This window comes from Athalia rosae, chromosome 6 (genome assembly GCF_917208135.1).
Source record: "Athalia rosae chromosome 6, iyAthRosa1.1, whole genome shotgun sequence".
NCBI classification, from domain to species: Eukaryota; Metazoa; Arthropoda; class Insecta; order Hymenoptera; family Athaliidae; genus Athalia; species Athalia rosae.
Genome location: NC_064031.1, coordinates 16,791,584 through 16,814,337, shown reverse-complemented (window position 1 = coordinate 16,814,337; position 22,754 = coordinate 16,791,584). Strand labels below are relative to the sequence as shown.

Here is a 22,754-nt window from a genome sequence, read left to right as displayed (position 1 = left end):
AAGAATTCGCAGTTGAAAGCTGGACCAGAAGGACGCTGACTACCGATATATTTAACATACTGTTCCTCCTCGATCGTGCGAACTGCGAGCGCAGCGAAAGTGGGAAGGGAAATCCCGTTCAAGCTAGCCGAACAACTTCCATCCCCAGTTAATAATGAGATATTATTAATTTTCCGAACAAAATTAATACGCAATACGAGCACTGCAACGTGTTACCACATTATGAGTCCTTCGTTAAAAAAAGGTGGAAGGTTCTACTTCATTAATTTAATTGTTCAATAACAAAATAAGTGCCACGATATACATTATCGCCGTAAATTATCAACGCTTGTCATTACTCTCGTAGGGAATAATAGGAGTGAAATGTCGATTGAATTAAACTCGGCATCCTAAAAACAAGCATTGTTTCTACATGTTCTATACTATGACCCGGCAAAAGAAATCAGCTTGAGAAATTCCCCGCGATTAAATCCGAACGATCGGAAATATATCAACTTTGCCACCGAGATTTGGGATCGTTAAGACCGACCTTCAGCATAGCGGTATTTGTGAATATAAGGATATAGTTGCAATTCAAACCCGTTATGGGTTCGATTCAATGCTCAAAAATGGTCGTTAATTTCACGGGCATATTCAATTTGTGATTATTTTACGTTGTCGCAAGTGACAAATGTGAATTGTCATCAAATCATTGCACACATAATAATTGTCGCCTAGGGCGCTTGAATAGAATGAGTATGTGAGTTGCAAAATTAATTCATGATATAATGAGACAGAAGAGTCAATTTTTGGGAGTGGTAATCTTCTGGAACCTCCAGGGAAAAGAAGAAACAAACGTGGAAGTTCAAAAATGTTTAGAATAATTTATATGAAAAAAAGAAAATAATCATTCATAGTCGATGGCGCTTCGCGGTCCACGCTGAGATGATGATGCCAATAACCGGTATGGCGACCTCCCTGCATATAATTATTCAATTACCTCGCAAAGACGAATGATGTTGCCTATAGCGATTTATTCATGAAATATCCATGAAAACATACAATGATTAATATTTTGATTGCACGAATCGTATGCATTTTATTTGGTCAATAATTACTCTATGCAAAAAAATCGCTTTTTTCTAAAGATTTCGTATAAATTTTACACGCTGCAATTGCGGTTCTTAGGGGATGATTTTAGTAGATTCCATGATAACAATGATGATTTTGTGTATTTCCCAATGGCCATGTGTTATGAAAACGTAAAAATGACCAAAAAAATTATTAAATTTTCAAAATACACGCTTAAACAAAAGGTAGAGCTTAGCTAGCCCTGTGATTTTACTTTTAACCCAGCGAGGGCGCCAATTGTCAAGAAATAATTCTGACCATCTGACCTGCCAGAAACAGATGATTTTTCTCATTATTTTTCTGCTGATGCAGAAGATGCATTTAAATATGGCGTCTTGTGAAAAATTGTTCGCTAAGCAGTTTAAAGCACCAGAGAATGAAATACTTCAAGAAAAAGTCATTGCATCAAGAAGATGACTTGAGCAGTGATACGGTCCAGGCGGTGGATTATAGTAAGAGATTTTCCGAACAACGTAATTCCCGGCAGAACGATTTTTCCAAAAAAGAACAGGTGCATCTTGTTGATTGCTCTACGCGTTATACACAAGACGATTCACCCCTACGAAACAGTATCTCCGACGATACTAAAATAATTAAGATGCCTAAGAAGGAATGTCCGGATTCAAATTCCAAAGGAGAGGTATATGGTGATTATGCGGAGAGTGACTTGGATCAACCGACAGACTATAGCTTACGTTATGCCGAGGATGACACTGATGAGGAAGATGAAAAACAGGATTCTGAATTCTTTGCTGAGAGAGAACAGGCCTTTTCATCTGAAGACACCATCAAGACTTACTGCACAGAAGGGACGCCCTATGAAACTCCTTTCAACTTCTCAACAGCTACTTCAATGTCTGATCTACGTGTTGAAGATACTAAAGACCCTGAGGTCCCTAAAAAAACTGTAAAATGTATTGAAACTGGTCGCAAAGATACTGAAACCAATTTTGCTCCATGCACAGAAGAATCCAACACCAAAGCCACAGTTGACAATAGCTCTAAGAGTCTAACAAATGACTCTAAACACAGTTCGGAGCAAATACCTTCAGAGAAGTCAGATAACTATTGTGAAGAAGTCATAGATAAAGAAGGTTGGTCGCCGTAACTCATTTGTAGATTTATCGCTCACTGTTTTTAATTTCATCGCACTTCTAGGAAAAATGGTGACTTTCGGTGGAGAAGATCATTATGCCGAACAAACCCCCCTGATGTTTTCCCGATGCAGTTCTCTGGGATCCCTTGGCGGTTTTGAACAACATTCCATTCATGACGATCGTAGTTCCGTTGTGAGTGATTTTAGGTAATTATACCTTCCTGATGAGTACTTGCACAAGCATTACACAAGGCAGATAGATAAACTTTTGAACTTGTTCTTGAAAATCAGCTGGCGTACCAGCGGTATCGTTTCTCCAAGTGAATTACCTGATTCACCTACACAAACCGTGCCCCCAAGTCCACGGCACCACAAAGCTCAACCTGAATTTGTAGGCTGCTCTCAGGATGAGGGTACAAAGATTCCACCTCGCCTGAACATCCGAACAAATATTATAAAATGTAGTGTTTTCGAAGACGACATAGCTGCTTTTAAAGAGGAGTCTACTCCAATAGAATTTTCGGCTGCAACCAGTCTTAGTTCACTCACCATTGATGACGAGCCGAAGATTGCCAGCGATTCCAATTTGAAGGGAAATACCGAAATACTAAAAGCCGTTATTCCAGAAGAAAACGGAGAGAACAGTCCAATTGTTCAAGAGAGCAAAGATACCATCAAAGCTGTAGAACTTGACGAAGTTAGTGAAGATGAAGATGAAGATGGCATTTTAGCTGCTTGCATAAACATCGGCATGCAGAGCATGATGTAAGTCATCAAATCACTCACGCATATTATTAATTTGGAAAAATAACATCGATTTCATAACGTACGTAGCAATCGTAAAGATGATCAAAAATCGCCGATCAACACCAAAATACCAGATGTAGTTGAAACTGTGGATACAGACCAAGACACCGACGGTGATCAAGATGACGAAGATATGTTAGCTGCTTGTATCAACATTGGAATGCATTCAACATTCCGGTACACTTTTATTACTTGAATGGTAGATCTCGTATTTTTTGTTTCTATTTTTTTAAATTAATTCCAAAGACTGGTGTCAAATATCAAAACTTGTTGCCAATCAGTTTTTTGCTGCAATCTAGAATTTCAAATTATTATTCGTTATTCAGAAATCGCAGCGAATATCAGAAGAGTTCTACTACTTCCGAAGCGGCCAGTATCACTGAAACTGTCGACCCTGAGGAAATCAGTGATGCAGATGACGATGAAGGCATACTTGCTGCATGTATAAACATTGGCATGCAAAGAGTTATGTGAGTTTCCATATTTCTATGCTTGTCGGAGGTAGTTTGTCAGTTAACAAAAAAAGATTATCCATGCATTAATGTTTCTTAAGGAATCGTCAAGATGAGAAGAAGTCAATTCACAAACCTGATGTCTCTTCAGTAACAGCAGCTGTCGATTCAACCAAATTAAGCGATGTTGGTAGTGATGGGGAGGACATGTTAAATGCCTGCATAAATATCGGAATACAGAGCACGTGAGTCCTATTTTATCCCAGTTTTGTAGTCCCAATCTATTGTCCAAAATATCGTGCCTTTATAAATATAAATCAATTAATAAACGATTTATTCTACAGACACGGACAAACGCTGACTAGAACCAATCTGCAAAAGTCAACTCAGCCAGCGAGCAATTTGACGAGATATCAGACAAGCTCTGCACTAAATCATCTAGACGGAGGAGTGACGAACTCTCCTGACAGCCAGATACTATTAATGAGAAATCTTAAGCAGGGTGGTGCGGATGAAACAGCGATTTTAGACAGCATTCATGTCTACTGCACGGAGGATACCCCCGCGATCATTTCTCCGGCCGGATCTCATTCGAACCTTTCAGCTCTCTCTATGCTAAGCTCCCCAGGAATAGCAGAAAACATTTGTGATTCCAAACTGCTGGAAGAAAATGGCAGACTCTCCGATTTGCTGTCCATCGATAGTTTGACACTCTCTGAAGATGACGATCTTATAGTTGCCAAACTAATCGAATCGGGAATGAGAAAGGTATAGAATAATGTCAAAACCTAATACAAATCAATTCATTCTACTCCCAGCAAACAATGTGTTTTTTCAATTCAAACTCCAGGTGCAGCTAAACGGCAATACGTCTTCCGTAATCAATCCCCCCCTACTTAAAACTGCTTCGGTTCTTGAAAGACGGTGTAGCACACCTTCAACGTCACCTGCAGAGCTTGCTTGCAGCAGGAAAAAAGGTTTGTTTACACCCCCATCGTCTGAGGATAACAACGCTGCTATTGGTCGTTGTTTTGTAGTCGGAAAATCACACGAAGAACTAATGACATCGAGAGAAGTTCAGTCTGCCAGCTGTGACTCCGAAGATTTTCAATCTACACTTTCTTCTCCCAAATCGACATGCTCAATCGTTGGTGGTGAGTTTGAGGAACAGGAACAAGCCCTTCTAGACCTATGCATTATCTCCGGTATGCCAAAGTGCAGACACGATGAGCAAAGTGCAAAGAAGTCCAAGAGTAACACCACAGCATGTAACGAAGATAAGCAGCCAGGGAACAGATGTTTAGTATGTAAGTTCAGTTCGTACACAATAAAATTCTGAGGCCAGTTGCTTCATTGAATCTTGCTGTGCGGTGGCCATTGAGCGGAATGAAAGGAAATTGGGTGTACGCGCATCCATAACTCAATTTAGTATTACTATTTACCGAATAGCATATGGCAGTGAGAATAATTATTAGTAAGATGTAGAACGTTACGAAATTATTCTTCGGACTTGGTCTTCTAGAAACTACAATTAAAGTTAGATTTTATTTATTATACGAAGAAACGTGACGAGTCTTCGATTTTTACCTTTTTTGTACCAGTGAGCATTCATTCACTCTATTGTATGTATCTTGCATATTCATTCTTTGTAAATAAAATTATACGGTTGATGAAGATCAAAGCTCTTCGAATTTTATGACCACGTAATCAGATTTCCCCGCATTATTCGTGTGACCAATTGATGAACTTAAATGGCGTTGAGAATAATTAATCTACCACACGTTATGTCGTTCATAAAATTTTTTTAATCAATCAGGGAACCCAAAGCTGCTGATAACTTGATTCAGTCTGCAAATCTTGATACGAGCTCTTCGCACGAACAATTTGAATAACATTTTCATAGATCCGAGGATTCTAGCCAATCATATGTATTGTCACAGAATGAGGACTAGTTATTGTTGTCTGCTGGATGTCAAAAAACATGCTCACAATCATGGTCGTTGCCAACGAATAAACATGTTAGTTATTGCATTGAAAATTATGTGATTTGCATCCCACGAACAGTTCGCACATCACTTGGAAATCAATCAGGTACCTACAAAATTAATTAAAAGATGACTTTTTCATCTCCTCATTCACGATCGCATCAGCACGATTTCGATGAATTCGTGACAGCTAAAGTGGATTCTAACCACGATCCTATTCTTAAGACTATTGGTTTCTATGTGAAATTTATTTTTAAATCAATCTCGCTTTAATAAATTCCTCTAACATAGAAGAATGAACTTTATATTTTGTACATTAAATCGGTCGCTAATAGATTGTTGATACAACAATTTCCAATATACGACCATAACCCACCATGTTTCACATACACGTGTTCATTGTACTTACGCTATATTTGCTAGATAATTATTCTCAAATTTATAAAGGTTCCATTTTTCAACAGATGGGACATGCTGCTATTTTGTCCTACTTGCGGAAATATACTACATGTTGAATCGGGCCTATCAAATTACCGATTTGCGTGCAATACCTGTCCATACATATTTAATATATCCCAGAGGATAACCAGCCGGACGTATCCAAAGCTCAAAGAAGTAGATGACGTGCTTGGTGGTAGTGCTGCGTGGGAAAACGTTGACGCTACGGACGAACCCTGTCCAAAGTGTTCGAATCCTCGGGCCTTCTTTATGCAGATCCAAACTAGATCAGCAGATGAGCCAATGACAACATTCTACAGATGCTGCAATCCACAGTGTAGTCACAATTGGCGAGAATAACTGCGCATTTTCAGCAATGTTGATCATAGAATATATTTTACAGCAAGTTGATTATGAATTTAGATGAATTGACAAGTACAGCTATGAGTCCAATGAAGCAGGCTTTCAGGTCACTTGAGACTCCACTAAAATATCTACAGCCTGGTTCTGAACTCTTGGTATCTCATGGTTCAAAGCATGTAGCTATGGCGGTTCGCTTACTTCAGGATAATCGTGTGATAGCTCTGCCTACAGATACAATATATGGTTTTGCAGGTCTGGCACAAAGTAATGAATCTATAAAAAGACTGTACAACATCAAACAGCGAGATGTTCGTAAGCCTTTGGCGATCTGTGTTGGTGAAATTGCGGACGTTAAGACATGGGGTATTGTTGAATCGTTGCCAGAGGGACTGTTGGATTTATTGTTACCTGGACCAGTGACACTAGTGTTGAAGCGTACACCTAAACTGAATCCACTCTTCAATCCTAATGTACAAAATATTGGAATCAGGATTCCAAATGCACAATTTATCAGAGATATTGCTAAAAAATTAAAAGAGCCATTGGCTTTAACAAGTGCAAACGAGAGCAATAAGCCAAGCACCCTAGACCCTACAGAATTTTCTTCACTCTGGCCACAGTTGGGGGCAGTTTTTTATTCCGAACAAAAGGTTACAGATCATGAATTGGCCAGAGCTGGTTCAACTGTAGTTGATTTATCCCATCCTGGAAAATATTCAATAATTCGTACCGGAAGCGCGGAATTAGAAACTATTCAAATCCTGAAGAAGTTTCAACTCCTTGAATACGATTATAAGCATCAGCGAGAATAAGCTGTACACAAACCTCAGTCATAACTGGTATAGTTGGACACTACGCGATATAATTTAGCTTTGGGTACATGCTAAATATTAAACTAAATTACTTCAGAATAATGTTGTGTTCTTCTGAAACCAATGTTATAATAAATTGTTTAGATTCAAAATCATTTTTGTTCGTGTTTGCGGTAATGTTATACATAACATGTGAAATACATTGTGAATGAAAATTTTTTTTCACCAAACATTTATCTCCTAACTCACATTCCCATATGAGAATTTGATCTCTAGGAGATATACAGCAAGTGATCTAGAACTCTGAAAAATTTGCTAGTCCAAACATTGAGAGTAGCCCATAACAAAGTATACAGTCTCTCGTCTCAACGGTTTATTGTTTGGAAGCAAATCATTTGGCTATATTTTTTATACTAATTGGAAGTGAAATCTTTGGTGAAAAGATGTGCCTATACAGTTGCAGGAGGTAGATCTTTCTCTAAGCTCATACATCAGCTAGCAAAGTATTTTGCAATTTTTTCTTTCAATTCCATGTAATTGCAAAATTATATGAGGCTGTATTTTTTTCAAATAAAGCAGTGTAACTGTATTTAACCATGACTTTCATCAGCGCCAACAGCTTCCGACAGCTCTGCGCTAGAGCTTCATTCGGCATTATGGGTTGCTCATTGGTTGACTGTGGCTTTTGGAAGACGTTTAAAGGCCTATGAAGGCAAAGACATTAGATGATTCGTTAAAAATGACCACACGTAGTATTCGATTGGCTAAAACTGACGCAAGTGTTAAATACAGGATCATAAAAGGCCCCGTACCTCGTGACGCGTTCTATTAGATACGAAGGTCGCGGACAAGTGTCATTGTCGTCCCGTAGTCTCGCGGAGTATTAAAAAGTTCACATAAGCTGCGGAAATTTGAAGCTAATCGACAGAGTAGCCAGGAATCTGAAAAAAACTTACATACACAACTAACTGATAAACTCGTTGAAAAATAGTGAATGATCTCCAACTTCTTGAATTGAATCAAACTTTTTTTTCAACATCGCAAGGAGGGTAAGTAGTTTTAACTTTTGCTACGTTTTCAATGTACGTACGTTGAGCAATGTAGTTACGTAATCACAATTATTCGTCTATGATGACATCCGATATGCGACAGAATATCTACAAAATTTCGTTTTGTGAAACAAGTAGAATTGTTTTGTGCAGTCTTGACCGAATACGCTTTGGAAATAGTTATATGTATTTAGAACAAGCCCCACCTCACCCGTGCCATTCGCCCTGGGGCGCGGCTTCTCCTTCTAAAATCAGCAAATTTCAATCTTTTTTCTAGAAATTTCTACGCAGAATTTATGATAACGTTGAGTGTTATTAGGGTATAATTATTGACCACAAATCGGACGAATTTTTTATGCTCATTACATGAGACTCACATCAGGCATTGATTATAGCAGCACATATGTGCCAGATAAGATTATAAAAACGTGGTATTCTGAAGAGTAATTCATGTGATAACATTGATTCAATCCATAGCATTTATCTTTACTCCAGGTTATCAAAATCCCTCCTATCAGCAAGCACCAAGAAGGCACCAACATTTCATTTGAGGAGCAAGGCGAATTTTCAGTGCGTTGAAGTTGCATTAAAAACTCATCTTAGAAGCATTGGATCTTGTATCTAACCATTCAGAATCTTTTCATTTTAGTTACCTGAACAATGGAATCAAGTGGCAAAGGAGTCATTTGCTACTCATGGCGTGAGACCCAAGGTGCCGGAAAGAGCTGTTTGCCTTTCCGCAAAAATGGACAGTACATCTTCAAAACTAGAAGTGTTTCCATTACTGAGTCCAGTAATGGAATCCGAATTACTGAAGGAAACTTGGCCTCCCCCAGCGTATTCTCAAAGCAAAGTGACTACTGGATCAACTCAATCGTTCTGGGAAGAAGACTTTCAGGATCTAAGCGATTGGTGCGTGGATACTCAAAGTATAAGACAATCCCATATACCGTGTCTTCCACACGAAGTGCACGGCTATCATTTAGGTGAAGATACTGCATTAGAGAAATCGGGTAAGTTCATGGAATAACAAACTACAACAATATTGCATGGCTTTTACAAAACCTGCTTTCAAGATAACTGGCAATGATCAGCTGGATAAAAACAATGTGATAATTTATCTGATTTTCTGCAGGAGTGAAGAATTACGACAAATTATCTCTTAATAAATCAGAATTCGAAAGCATCACAGAAGCAGGTGATACCTGGCCTGTAGAGAACATCGAATCTACAAAGATGTCTTTCGGAGGGTCTGAGCCCTTGGGGCAAAATCAGTTCAATATCGTAACAGATATATCGGATGTTTGGTTGGATCTGCTACCAACAACTAGCATAAATGAACAGCAAACGATAGATGATACGAGGTTGATTCTAACAGAAAATAACAAGGTTCCAGATACATTACATAACTTGGATCAAAACAGTGAAACTATAAAAACTTGGCTTCCTATCATAGGAGATAATCACAATATTCAATGTGACGAATTAGTCACCAACAATCAATGCAACAATTTATTAATAGATAGCTATCAACTGGCTGATGATCACTCCACTGATGATAAAGATGATAAAAACGCTCTGAACGATACTTTACTAACAAGTGATATCGGAATTGAATCATTTGACTTGTTATCATATGTTTTTGACGTAAGTATTCATTGTTGTCCATTTCAAGTTCTCATTTTTCACAATCAACTAATATCCAAATGCAGTTTTAGTCGAACAAATCACTTTTTTGGGTAGAGGAAACGTGATTTTTGTCCACACTGATTGATTTATGAAAACTTTTGACATTACAGGAGGTAGGGAACAATATCACCGAAGAACCCAAAGACACAACGTCGATGACTGCATCTCACCAAGTTGAGGATGATAACAAAAGCAAACCTCACACAGGAAGGAGACTCAATAAAACTAGATCAAAGGCTGAGCCTTATGTGCCGCCACTAAAAATTACCATAAAAAAAGAAAAGTTGCCAGTCAAGAAAAGAAGGATGTCTAAACAAGCGGAGATTAGCCATTATACAGATAGTGAATCGGATGCCCCAACATTAGATTTTAATTACAGAGATCTAAGAGAAAAAAATAACAAAGCTTCACGGAAATCTAGAATTAATAAAAAAGTCAAAGAATCTGAAATGATGATGACAGCAATCAACCTTGAAAGAGATAATGCAGTCTTGAAGATGAAAGTCGTGGAGCTGGAAAAACTAGTAACAACGATGCGAACAGCTCTACTACAGTGTGCGTTAAAGAAGGAAACTTAAAACTCTGATTACTGAATGTTACATAACACATGCACATGTATAGTTCAAGATTTTTGCATATGAAAATGCATCACTTGCCGTGTAGGTTGAAACAGAGAATTTGTCAACTAATCATTGTTTGAATAGTCTTAATTAGTTTACTAATATTAGTCATTACGACATTCTCTCACGAATTATGTGTTTCCAACCATTTGAATGTATGATCATCATTATTTGATTATAATATTGCACTTAACTTTATCTAAAATATGAAAATTGCATTAATGGGTATTGGTTCTCTTAAATGTACATACTAACACGACAATTTGTCTTTATGCGTTGTAACGATTTGAATAAAAAGCATTATGTACTTGCAAAATCACCGAAATCGCAGCAATTGTTCTATTCCCTTCAGTAGTCTATTCAGTAGTACATCAAAGAAATAAATTTCAGGATGGGTTCAAAACATTATTTCCACCCACACTTGATTGCTCACTTATAAGTCCAGTGCCATCGGTTTTGAAAAGGATAGTAGGTAGAAATCCTTGATATGTTTGAAGAGTGAAATACATATCGGGATTAGCCTGAAAAGATCGAACCTCTTGGTAAAAGTCTTATAACTCATGAATTGAAGAGGTCTCACCAATAACACCTCCGTCCTGAATTTTGAAGCTTGAAATTGTACATTCTCGTGAGCAAACGAGAGCTGGAAGAGATTGCAGTCTGCAGCAAGTTTTTCTATGTTTTTGTACATCAATATCTCTTGCAATTTCAGCCCAGGGAAAGTTAAAAGTTTGCTATTATACGCTGAGCTCATAATTTTAATAGTTTCTCTGAAAAAATAATACTTTATTCCTCATCAAAGAAATTATGTATTGGGAGTTTTATCAGTTATGGAAATACCTTCGCAGTAGTCTTAAATTGTAGAAAACCCCAAGTGTCAAGAGTGGTGGGAGCTTTTGGATCAATTTAAAAGTTTTGACGTAATTTTTCAAGTACCAAGCGAGAGATATTTTCATAGCCAGCTCAACAGCTTTGCTCCTACGTTTGTATAGAAAAGTACATTGCATGGAATTAACAGTATTATATTTGATTGAAAATAGTGTACCTATATTTTTCAGGTAATGCTAAACCTCTCTCAAGTGCTGAAACATCTCCTAGGTGAAGAAGAATGTACAAAGATTCCATTTGGGATCGGTTATTGCTAATAGAGAGATTATCAGTATCTTCTTTGGGATTATCTATCCATGACTGTTCTTCAGTTTCATCATAAAGAACAAGCAATTGCTTAAGACATTCCAGAAGATGTTGACTATTTAGCTTCGGATCAAATACAGATATTTTCTTTTCACAAAGTCTGAAAACTAATATCATTACAAGCTAGTAGTGTTGAAAAATTATTCTCATTACCTTTGGCCTGCATAAACGTGAAACCGAACAATTGGTTCTAAGATTTGAATGCTCTGGAGCCCTCGAATTCTTTGAATAACAACTTCTTGTCTGATAGCTCTTAGCCGATCAAAAATAAAATCATAAATCATCGCCCAATCATGATCAAGGCGAGTAGCAACTCTGAAATTCAAACTTCTTAATATCTCTAACTTCCATATCCTGTAGACTAACAATAATATTGATTAATACTGCCTTAACTATTGTTATTAGTCATTTTTGGAACGTACTTTGTAAAGAGATATGTGATGGTTGCTAATAAAACAGGAGCTGGACGTAGCTCAGTAGCATCTGGCATAAGCTGGCCCGCAGCTGGCCGACTGAAGCATTTTACTGTTTTTGCAAGATCAGCCTTTGGTCGTTTCAGAGCCTGAGTACGTGGATCTATTTCAAATACATGAAGCAGGCCTTCTCTTTCCCTCCTGAATTCAGTGATTTGGTGAAAGGCAAAATGTAAAGACTAGGAGTCTTAAAGCAATGCAATATTCCGAGTACAAATTTGCTTGAGAAATGATACTCACATCCACCTCTCTTTTTCAGGGCACATTGACATGCACGTTCCAATCAAAAAATCAGGCATTGTGACTCACATACACAGCATAAAACTTAAATAGCAGGATGAAATTATTGATTATAAGTTATTCGTATTCTTCAAACTGCGTTATTCATGGATTTTGAATTTTGACAGTAGAGAAGTCTTATAACAAATTCTCTAGTCCTCCATAGATACGCTGATCTTCAAGCGTCTGCTGAGCTGAAGTTTGACTATTAACTTATTTTGTTGAGGTTACATTATCGTGTTGTCATACAGAGTCGACACAACGATGTAGTGAACGCTGAGAAAGTTTGACAGAACGTTGAGCAACAACTAACGTGAGGGACAATATTTAACTCACCGATTTGTGTAAACAAGTAATAAGTAGCAATAGTACCGTACAGGAATAATTCATATACGAAATATTCAGAAATGGCATCAAATCGCAGTACTCATGAAGTTTTGTTATCCCTTATTGACGATATCGAATTAATAGCCAAGTGAGTATACATTTCACAATAAAACTATACAAGGTGATCAGAGCACAGAATTATAGAAAATTAGAACATCTCGATATTATTTCTTTTATAGAGAACTAATTGAAAACACAATAGCGCAAAAACATTTGAAGCTATCAAGCAGCGAACATGCTCAATTAACAGAGTTGTTAGTGGCCAAAGACAACGAACTAAAATCTACCCTGAAGCAGGCTGCGGAGCAGGCTAAGATAAATCAAAAAATGGATGCTCTAAAGGCAGAAGTCGAACGACAAGATCAAGACATTCAGCAATTGCAACGGCAACTCAAAGAAGCTGAACAAATTCTTGCTACTGCTATATATCAAGCAAAACAGAAATTGCAATCCATATCTCGAGCCAACAAAAGGCCAGTACCTTCAGAGGAGTTAATTAAATTTGCTCATCGCATCAGTGCATCTAACGCAGTTTGTGCACCACTAACTTGGCAGCAGGGTGACCCACGTCGACCATATCCAACAGGTAAATGAATCATATGAGGGATCCTAATAGCTTTTGAAAAAAGTCTGAAATTAGCATTTAGAGTTAACTCATTTAATACTGTATAGATATTGAGATGAGGCTGGGTTTTCTGGGTCGGCTAAGCGACCTTCCCTTGAATGGACAAATGATTGGCTCTCATCCAGGCATTCCCTCGGAACTCCATCGTGCTGGACATCCCGCAGGCGGTGAGAATATATTTGCAAACTGGAGGAGGCATTTTGTTGAATTTATGAACAAGCAGATTCTTATAATACCTGTCAGATAAACGGATAAATTTTCAACTCCATGTTAGTATTATGAATTATCAAATATTTATTGTAACTAAAATACATATTACTTTAATTCCAGAACCACCAGTGTCCCAAGCGAACCAATTTGCCTGGCATCCCTCAGGAGAGATACACATGTCAGTAGGTGGACAAGGTAGTGTGGCAATGAATACACATAAACAGGAGACAGAAGATGTTGAAGTCATGTCTACAGACTCATCAAGTAGTTCTTCAAGTGATTCTCAATAAATAATCCAGTATGTTCAACGCAGTTATTCCAAGAAGCTTGATTTCTTTTTTGGAAGCTAAAGCTCCAGAATATGAATTATGTATTAATCCTGAAGTATGAAGTATGGAATAACTGTTCTGTTTTATGCTCATTTTTTTCATGTCTAATCATTAGAAAATGCCTGGTGATTTTATTCTTATAATTGAATTTATTATATTGTATCAATGTAATTCAGAATTGTTCAATTACGCGCCTGTTATTAGGAGCAGAAGCATAGAAATTATGTACAAATAAATTACTTTGCAAGCTGAAGGATAATTATTCAATTCCCCACTCACGTGATACAAATCCCATTGAAATTTTCATTTAAATTATACCTTCAATTGAGGATACTGGAGGTATCGAAAAATTTCTGCAACCGAATATCTTTTAATTTGCGTAAAAATGAATTTTATTTTTTTGATTTATCAATTTACGAAAATATAGTAACTAACATTCTTTGGGTCAAATTTGTAGGGCACATTCGCGTAAAGAATACTATCAGAACATGTAAAGCCTTGAGATTACCCTGGCTCAAGTATACACAAAGAAGATCAGAGCTTTCGACAATTTACGTGAGCCTTTTAAATCTAATTCTGATGTCCCAAGCTCAACATTTACATATACCAATACCAAGTAAATTCTCCTGTTTGCTTGTTTTCAGTTAAAAATCTCTTAACGTGTAAACTTAATGTTCTATTCAATCGGAACAATACTATTCTGCATCTACAAAAGAATTCTTTAGTTCAATTGGAAAAATATACATAAGCCTAATGAATTTCTCGAAATGTTGAGCTAATCACTCAAAGAAACTCAGAGCCGCAAGCATTGGCTGATTTTATATTGGTTGTAACGGAATATTACTCACATTAAGTTGACATCACGGGTCTAATCGTGTAAAGGGAAGCAAAAAAAATGCTCCTAATCCTCAAGCCCTGTAAGTGAAGCATTTTCCAATGGCCCACATCCAACTTTATTCCAGAGTCAGTCGACCCTCTTCAATTCCAACTACAGTGTACTAAAAGAATGGTAAAACATGCTTGCTTAAAATTTTGGTGCTGCATGAATTGAAATTTATAATTATTGTGTTTTTTAAAGTGGAATATCAATTTCGCTAGACCACCGGGACTAAAACATACATTTCTCACGCAGTCGATTATCATAATTTAAAAACGAAAATTAAAGTGTGAAAAATTTACTCATAACGTTACACGTTAATTACGTGACTTGATTATTGTGTGTTTTTCCAGAATCTGGGAACATTTATAAAGATGGGATACATCATGCTAATTATTACGTTAGTTTTAATGTTCTGGGCATCGATGGTCAGGATGCACGAAATCCAAGTGCAGTATCCACCGTGTTTTTTCAATCCATTATGTAGTTGCTCCAAAGCTATTCCTGATCTGGGCATTGTTTCTTGCAACAATGTTCCAATGCCGAAAATCCCTCAGCCCATTAATTCGTCCAAAGTATTCATACTTAAACTTGAAAATAATGGATTGCGTTCTCTGCAACCGCAATTTTTAATCAATACAGGTACGTATTAACAAGGGGAAAGATCGCATATTTTTCTTATAAAATCATTTTATTCAATATTCATATTTCAGGCCTTTACAAACTACAAATCAAGCATAATCTTTTGTCCGACATACCGGACGAAGCATTCTTAGGGCTTGAGAGATCATTGTGGGAACTAGAGCTTCAATATAATCAATTGATTTATGTACCTAGCAGGTCTTTCAGACACCTGCAGAGATTACGGCTTCTGGATTTAACAGGTATAATCATATCCGAAATTACGCCCTTGAAATGAATCCTTAACTTTGTGAAAAAAAAGCACACGATTTTCAGCAAACCGAATATCCGAAATTGCGCCTGAGAATTGGCGGGGTTTAAATAATTCGCTTCAAACCCTTAGACTGGGTAAAAATTTCCTCGATAGACTTCCGGCGAACGCATTTAGTGGCTTATCATCCCTAGAAGTTCTAGACCTTCATGGGAACAGCCTGTTGGAAATTGATTCAACAGTTTTTAGAGATGGAATTGATTTTCTCACGCACCTATATTTGAACGATAATCAACTGAATCATGTACCATATTCTCAACTTTCAACACTTAAACACCTCCGATACTTAGATTTAAGTCACAATAGAATATCAAAAATGTTGGATCCACATGTCGAAAATGAAATTCGTGGGCTACAAATGTCTTTGGATATACTGCGTCTGGAATACAACCAAATCAATATACTCATACCAGGAGCATTTCAGCATTTTCGTAGAGTAAATAAAACTTACCTCGATGGTAATCCACTGACTGTCATAGAGGTACTTGATTTTGTCTTGAAGTTGAACTTTGATGAATCTAGCAATGGACATTTTTATCCAGCTTCTACGGTATTATATTTTTTAAGGAAGGAGCTTTCAAAGATTCGAAAATACGTGAACTTTACTTGGGTGATTGTAATCTGATGGAAGTATCTTCCCCTGTACTTTTTGGGCTAGAATCTTCTCTAGAGTTATTGGATTTGACTGGCAACAATATCACAGACCTTCCTACGCATCTTTTCAGAGACTTTGACTATTTGAGAACGTTCATATTTCGAGAAAATAAAGTTGATGCTTTTACACCAGGTACAATAATCCTATTGGCTTTACACCATCGCGTAGTAATGTGATAATTATTTATGAACTTCACCCATTCGGCAGGAGAAGTATTCAATGATTTCCAGTATTCACTTTATAATTTGGATGTAAGTGGGAAAAAAAATCGCATAATTTCCGTACAAAGTTTAAAAGAAATGAGGAATCTACGCTTCATATCTTTATCTCGAATGCCAAAGTCATCGTTATCTCCGGAAGATTTTCTCGAATTCGGAATGGATTTGAAAGAACTCAGAATAGTCCAGAGTAACTTGGACACTATAAAAAGTCATGCATTCAAACATGTACGAGGCATAAAATATCTTGATTTTTCCGAAAATTCAATATCCACTATCGAGGAGGATGCGTTTGCGGAAGTAAGTGATATAATTCTTCACAGTTTTCATCACACATTCGCTATTGGTATCAATATTGATATCTTGTTAATTATACTTTGTTCTCCAGGTCGGACATTCACTTTTAACGCTACAAATGTCCCACGGTCTGTCTTCGTCGGTATCAAATCTTCCAGCCGGCCCATTAAAGTCATTGACAAATTTACAGCACCTCGATTTCAGTAATAATCACATACAGAATATGCCCGAGACAGCTTTTCATTTTCTGAAACGAATCAGACGCATCGATTTGCAAGATAATAAAATACAAAGTATCCAAAAAGGGACCTTCCAGGTAGGGCTGATGAAATTTTTTTGATGGAAATTGAATTCGTAAAAGACTCATACGATATTCTTATTCTGGTTATTTTCAGGGAGATATTCATTCGATTCTGGATGAAGTAAATTTGGCATTTAACGAAATTAAATACGTTGGAACTCATAGCTTCATGGATCTCCCCTCACTTACCATTTTGAATTTGCAAGACAACGCCATTGACAGAATTGAACGACGAGCATTTATGAATATGAACCGATTAAAATACATCAATCTTCGAGGTAACAAGATCAAGGATATAACAGACGAAGCTTTCCAGGTATGTCTTAATTTGCTATTATTGACTCATCTCCAAATCACGTGTATAAACATTACGACTACTGTTTCCTCAATTTCTAGAATTTACCCGACATTGAATTAATTGATTTGGCATACAACGAATTAAACGAATTAGATTTTATGTCTCTAGACCAAGTGGGAACTTTGTCATCGTTCAAAGTGAATGCCAGTCACAATAAAATCGAAAAATTATGGATAAACAGCACAACTTTTACACCCCCAACAAATAGTGAGTTAAAATACAAAAAATAAATTTAGAGAGACCACAAGATTCATCTAGCGTTTTTACATCGATTCTGCTTGTTTCACAGTTGGTGGAAACGTCCAATCGAACATAAAAGTCTTGGATTTAAGTTGGAATAATATCTCTGATATAATGAGGTACTATTTCAGACCCGTAGAATTTTCACTGACACATCTTCATCTTAGCCACAACAAGCTTGCGAACGTAACTCAAAATGTTTTTGGAAATATGCCTCATCTCCAATGGTTAGATTTGAGTTACAATCAACTAATGGACATAAATTTTGATTGCTTCAAAAATTCAAGGAACCTTCAGGTCCGGGATAGAGAAAAAAAAATCGAAATAAGTATATGAAGTTTGCATGAAGGCGTATGAGAAATGTTGTCTATTTCCGTAGATTCTGTCGATGGCTTGGAACGACATATCCGAAATTCCGGTGGAAGCTTTCAGACCTTTGAAAAAATTACGTATAATCGACTTGTCACACAATAAATTGCGGTCATTGCCGGATAACTTGTTTACCGAAGGAAGTTTGGAGAGCTTAGATCTTTCTCATAATCAATTTATGCGTCTGCCAATGAAGACCATGTCCCCATCCGCGGCGGCATCTTTATCCAAATTAGACATGTCATGGAATGTTTTAGCTGGTTTGCACAATACTGACGCCGTATTTAGATTTAGGGTAAGAAGATTATTTATGACGATGCTGACGTGGTCAAGGAAACTAAAATTTACATAACATAATTAATACTACTAGGACATATCGTGGATCGATTTATCATATAACAGACTGGTGAGACTTGACGATGGAGTATTTTCCGAACTTTCTATGTTGACGTATCTTGATCTGAGTCATAATAAAGAAATAATTTTGGAAGCACACGGAAGAACTTTTCACGGCTTAGAGGATACGCTGTTGACACTCGGGCTCAGTAACATGTCACTTTATATGGTAATTATAGTTCAAAAGAGATTTTCCAGAACTGTCAAAAAATTATTCAATATTCAGGTTCCAGAACTTCCTCTTCATCGTTTGAGAACTTTACATTTGGGGCATAACAGGCTTTCATCTATTCCGTCAGACATGGCTGCGAATATGACTTCGCTACGTTATTTGGATTTGAGTTATAACGATTTAACTGCTGTGCCGTTAATAACTCATACACTTCCTGAACTTAGATCGTTGAATCTTGCTGGAAATCCTATCACTACTATATCTAACACGAGTTTTCTGGGTCTAGCTGATAGTCTGGAAGAGCTTGAAATACGAAGATTACCTCTCGATGTATTTGAAGTAAGTTTGAAACAGAGAAAATTTTTTAATCCGCAGGATCGAGAGGCGTAAATTATTTTTATCGTTTTACAGGCAGGAGCATTGTGCAAAGCTGTGAAACTTCGTAGTTTACACATATCAGCGTTTAAAAATGTTAAAAATTTCAACTTGCCAACTATTCTAGACTACAATCACGGTCTTAGAAGCTTGCACGTTGAGGTAGGCTCATGTATTACAAAATTTTGATAGAATAGATCACATTTACGAGAATTAAAGCGATAAATTAGTGAATTAATTAAAAAATCAATACTGTCTCTTCGTAATACAAGGTGACTCATGACACTAATTTGGAAAAAGAAATGAAGGGCAAATTTCCAGCGAAATTGTACAACATGACTCTAAGTGGATTAGGTCTGACAATGATACACAAAAATATATTCGAAGTAAGTCGGTTAATTATCGATTCCGAGTTTGATTCATCGCCATTATTTACTCAGTTTACAAAGAATTGAAAAATCGTTTGCTTTCTTTCACTTTCCCAGGGCATAAGAAACTCTCAACTGCACTTTACACTGTACAATACAAGTGTAAAAGTCGTACCTCGTGAATTATTTACTAACGCTGGTAATGCGAAGAACATATCGATTAATTTGAACGATAATACCGTAGGATCAATAGGAAATCCTTCATCTGGTTATAAACCAGGTGTTCCAGGGAAATCCTTTCTCCGAAAACTTCGATTAGCCGGGAGTCATCTTAACTGTGATTGTGATATCGGGTGAGTGTAGAATACAGTAATCTGACGATGAAATTGATGTTTCAAGTTTGATACGTTAATCTTTTTTTTACTCCAAATAATTATCCAACAGATGGGTAGAGATGTGGCAACGAAAACAGAGGCAATATTACGAGGACGAATGTGGCACGTATTCGGATCATATTTCCGCACCAGACGAGGAGGATAAATATAATTGTTGGGACAATGGATGGGACGATGATCTACGTGAGACTTTTTGCTTGAATAAAAATAACATTTCTCTTTTAGAAGCCTTGAAAACTGACCTTGAATGCGGTTGGGGTTCCGCTGATTCGCCAGTATTGACGAACATTGTAGTGTTCTTTTCAATTCTTGTAGTACGTGTATTTTAAATTTCATCTTATGTAAAAGCACTGAGTCATGCACTAGGCGACTAAATCGTATCAGAGAAAAAAATTATTATTGATTATTATCATTATTGTTATTATTATTGGTTTTTCATTAACAAATTATATCCGTATCGACGTCGTATTTGTTTATGTATAATAGATGAAATTATTTACATCGGTATAAGTCGGGACACCGTCCACCGCTATTTCGTTTGAATATATTCGAGGAAGTAGATTATAATGTAAAATTAAGTCACTCGTCTTTTATAAGCATGAATGAAAACGAATATGATATTACCTTAATTATTAAATTCTGCGAATCTCGATGCAAGTCCAGTCTACAGTGAGCTCATTTTCAGCAATCAGCACCAATTAAATACGTCCCAATTCATTCACTAGAATCACATTTGACTAGATACTACGGTTCCAAGACATACCCATATTATTGGGGGCCATATGAAAATTATAGAAAGAAAAAACATACATAGAAAATTATCCATATTTTAAATATTAGCTTGTCAGCACAATGTTATCGGTATATGACGCAGAAGCTGTTGGAAAATGAATTTTGGATTCAAAAAATAACAAATAATAATTAGAGGTAAATGCATTGGAAATTTCAATTACAATATAGATGTTTAGGTAAACTAATTACAATAATCATAACAACGTAATATCTTTAGAAAAATTAGGCAATATGCAATGAGAATATGCATTACAATAAATAGACAGTTTTTGGTAATTGAAAAAACATCTATTATATTTACAAAATGAATATTAAAAATTGTCACAAAATACATGTATAAAATAAAATACCCTTCAATGGTGCAAATAAAATACATACAAAAATAAAAGATCTACAATTATTTCTTCCTCTCTTATTCACATTGTTACATGACTGTAATCCCCCCATTGGCAATTGAATTGGATTATATTCATTTAACTGAACAGCATAATTTTGCTAAGAATCTCAATGACCATGTATATAATTGGTGCAATAATAAAGCCAAAAATAAATGCCAGACAAATATAAATTGCAAGTATCTGCAATCCGAGAACTAGATACTTGACAAAAATTTGTTGCTTGTCCGAGGTATTCATAATGTTAATGACCTTGTCGAGAACAAATCGCAGAATATAGAGAAAAACCTGAAATATTTACGTACAATAAATATAGGCAAATCAATTTATATATCGTCAAATAAATTTGTACACTGCAGAATTTAGTTTTACCTCTGCCACCGGCGCTATATTAACTATAATATAAAAAAGCGCTATCAAAGCGCGCCCCGTAGTCTGCCCCATAACACTTATAAGGGCAGCAAAAGAATATTCCGTTTTTGGCGTCCCATGGCTTTCTTGATAACCAGCCAAATAATCGCGAACGTTGAATAATACATTTTTCTCTCGACTTTTTGCCAGTTCTTCTCGTAAACTTTCTTCAATAATATTTGATTTGAATATTCAAATGCAGATAAAAACAGTAAAACACAACTTTTACCTGTAATGTCTGTGTAACCAGTATTCCATCCGTTGTAACGATTCGAATTAGACATGCTGTATAAATTTCTACATTTCCATTCCGATGTATTTGTTTTATTATAAGGTAGAATTTCCGGCACATGATTTACTGTAGCCTGCGTGTTCCAAACATCCACAGTGTCCTTCCAATCGCCCGATTTGTCATGTTCTTGACAAAGTGTATTTAATACCTTCGTTGACATAAAATCGTTATCGGAATTTGATACCGATGCACGAATTGTTTCAGAAACAAGTAACTCATCGGGTAAAACCTATAATAGCGTATAGGGCAATGTCGTTGTAATGTTGACTTTCCATTTGCGGAATTCGATCACAGATATGTTGAAGTTCAATATATCTATGATTCTATTATTTTTTGAAAGCATAATTACGATATGGTATGATGATCTAACCGTACGACAAATCTTGAATTGCGAATATAAAAAATTGTACCTTTTCAGATCGCTTGTGTTGGCTCATTTTTAACAGATATTCTAACGTCCGTCGCTGCTTCTGAAGATCTGCCACTCTTGATGAACTGGTAGAAATTGGCACAGCGTGGCATTCTTCGTCAACAGATAATGGCTCGTTTTCATACATTATGGTGGAGCAAGGGACTGTTTGATTTGATTTGATATTGCTCGTAATTGAGCAAACCGTAATTTAATGGCGGAATATTATTGTACTGGTGTAATTTTCAAAATCCAATAAATTCATCAGAGTCGAAAATTTCTTACATTATCAAAAAAACACTTGAAATCTGAGATGTTACATGTGACCAATGTTCTTTCTCTGTGAACAATTTCAGATTATTCAATATTTGCGATGTGTTTACGTACTGGATGTACGAAAAGTAAAATATTGCGATGGCAAGCATCTAAACATTTAATGTTATATGGGCAGTGAAGTTAATTGACTCCTGATCTACACAAATTGATATTCATTTTAATTAAATATATCTATATACATTATAGGTACATCCTGGTATATAAATTGAATTACTGTACAACAGTAGA

The 22,754-nt window shown here is 36.4% G+C and overlaps 8 protein-coding genes across 11 annotated transcripts; 6 read left to right on the top strand and 2 right to left on the bottom strand.

The window, feature by feature from the left end:
* Nucleotides 1–71: 71 nt before the first annotated feature.
* LOC105688636 lies at nt 72–5,146 on the top strand. Of its 2 annotated transcripts, XM_012405102.3 has the most exons (9): nt 72–2,204; nt 2,269–2,413; nt 2,498–2,971; nt 3,041–3,190; nt 3,340–3,483; nt 3,567–3,710; nt 3,810–4,233; nt 4,316–4,442; nt 4,503–5,146. In XM_012405102.3, the coding sequence occupies exons 1-9, from the start codon at nt 1,487–1,489 to the stop codon at nt 4,802–4,804; spliced, it is 2,628 nt and encodes an 875-aa protein (XP_012260525.2). In that variant the 5' UTR covers nt 72–1,486; the 3' UTR covers nt 4,805–5,146. The 2 variants fall into 2 exon arrangements, with proteins under 2 accessions (XP_012260525.2, XP_048512470.1); XM_048656513.1 differs by having other exon boundaries at nt 4,316–5,146.
* A 143-nt stretch (nt 5,147–5,289) lies between these two features.
* Nucleotides 5,290–6,248, top strand: LOC105688613 (DNA-directed RNA polymerase III subunit RPC10). The gene is made up of 2 exons (XM_012405060.3): nt 5,290–5,556; nt 5,915–6,248. Exon 2 carries the CDS (start codon nt 5,922–5,924, stop codon nt 6,246–6,248), a length of 327 nt encoding a protein of 108 aa, XP_012260483.1. The 5' UTR covers nt 5,290–5,556; nt 5,915–5,921.
* A 53-nt stretch (nt 6,249–6,301) lies between these two features.
* LOC105688612 (threonylcarbamoyl-AMP synthase) lies at nt 6,302–7,278 on the top strand. The gene has a single exon (XM_012405059.3). It carries the CDS (start codon nt 6,302–6,304, stop codon nt 7,061–7,063), a length of 762 nt encoding a protein of 253 aa, XP_012260482.2. The 3' UTR covers nt 7,064–7,278.
* Nucleotides 7,279–7,915: 637 nt separating this feature from the next.
* Nucleotides 7,916–10,740, top strand: LOC105688667. The gene is made up of 5 exons (XM_012405175.4): nt 7,916–8,112; nt 8,608–8,682; nt 8,762–9,125; nt 9,248–9,759; nt 9,912–10,740. Exons 3-5 carry the CDS (start codon nt 8,858–8,860, stop codon nt 10,377–10,379), a joined length of 1,248 nt encoding a protein of 415 aa, XP_012260598.3. The 5' UTR covers nt 7,916–8,112; nt 8,608–8,682; nt 8,762–8,857; the 3' UTR covers nt 10,380–10,740.
* LOC105688668 (SAC3 family protein C) lies at nt 10,497–12,470 on the bottom strand. Of its 2 annotated transcripts, XM_012405177.3 has the most exons (7): nt 12,329–12,470; nt 12,038–12,229; nt 11,769–11,930; nt 11,467–11,715; nt 11,262–11,399; nt 11,002–11,191; nt 10,497–10,942 (listed from the first exon to the last, which is right to left on the bottom strand). In XM_012405177.3, exons 1-7 carry the CDS (start codon nt 12,385–12,387, stop codon nt 10,808–10,810), a joined length of 1,125 nt encoding a protein of 374 aa, XP_012260600.2. In that variant the 5' UTR covers nt 12,388–12,470; the 3' UTR covers nt 10,497–10,807. The 2 variants fall into 2 exon arrangements, with proteins under 2 accessions (XP_012260600.2, XP_012260601.1); XM_012405178.3 differs by lacking the exon at nt 11,262–11,399.
* Nucleotides 12,471–12,700: 230 nt separating this feature from the next.
* LOC105688669 (mediator of RNA polymerase II transcription subunit 4) lies at nt 12,701–14,171 on the top strand. Of its 2 annotated transcripts, none has more exons than XM_012405179.3 (4): nt 12,701–12,842; nt 12,934–13,340; nt 13,427–13,546; nt 13,710–14,171. In XM_012405179.3, exons 1-4 carry the CDS (start codon nt 12,775–12,777, stop codon nt 13,877–13,879), a joined length of 765 nt encoding a protein of 254 aa, XP_012260602.1. In that variant the 5' UTR covers nt 12,701–12,774; the 3' UTR covers nt 13,880–14,171. The 2 variants fall into 2 exon arrangements, with proteins under 2 accessions (XP_012260602.1, XP_048512506.1); XM_048656549.1 differs by having other exon boundaries at nt 13,427–13,648; nt 13,710–13,848.
* A 679-nt stretch (nt 14,172–14,850) lies between these two features.
* On the top strand, nt 14,851–21,071 carry LOC105688670 (chaoptin). The gene is made up of 17 exons (XM_012405180.2): nt 14,851–14,927; nt 15,149–15,437; nt 15,509–15,679; nt 15,753–16,228; nt 16,315–16,534; nt 16,610–16,920; nt 17,009–17,233; nt 17,313–17,534; nt 17,615–17,783; nt 17,866–18,113; nt 18,196–18,480; nt 18,556–18,750; nt 18,808–19,092; nt 19,165–19,290; nt 19,401–19,514; nt 19,614–19,849; nt 19,941–21,071. Exons 1-17 carry the CDS (start codon nt 14,925–14,927, stop codon nt 20,218–20,220), a joined length of 3,855 nt encoding a protein of 1,284 aa, XP_012260603.2. The 5' UTR covers nt 14,851–14,924; the 3' UTR covers nt 20,221–21,071.
* Nucleotides 21,072–21,147: 76 nt separating this feature from the next.
* Nucleotides 21,148–22,555, bottom strand: LOC125501303. The gene is made up of 4 exons (XM_048656548.1): nt 22,192–22,555; nt 21,719–22,010; nt 21,451–21,656; nt 21,148–21,366 (listed from the first exon to the last, which is right to left on the bottom strand). The coding sequence occupies exons 1-4, from the start codon at nt 22,336–22,338 to the stop codon at nt 21,157–21,159; spliced, it is 855 nt and encodes a 284-aa protein (XP_048512505.1). The 5' UTR covers nt 22,339–22,555; the 3' UTR covers nt 21,148–21,156.
* Between the last annotated feature and the right edge of the window lie 199 nt (nt 22,556–22,754).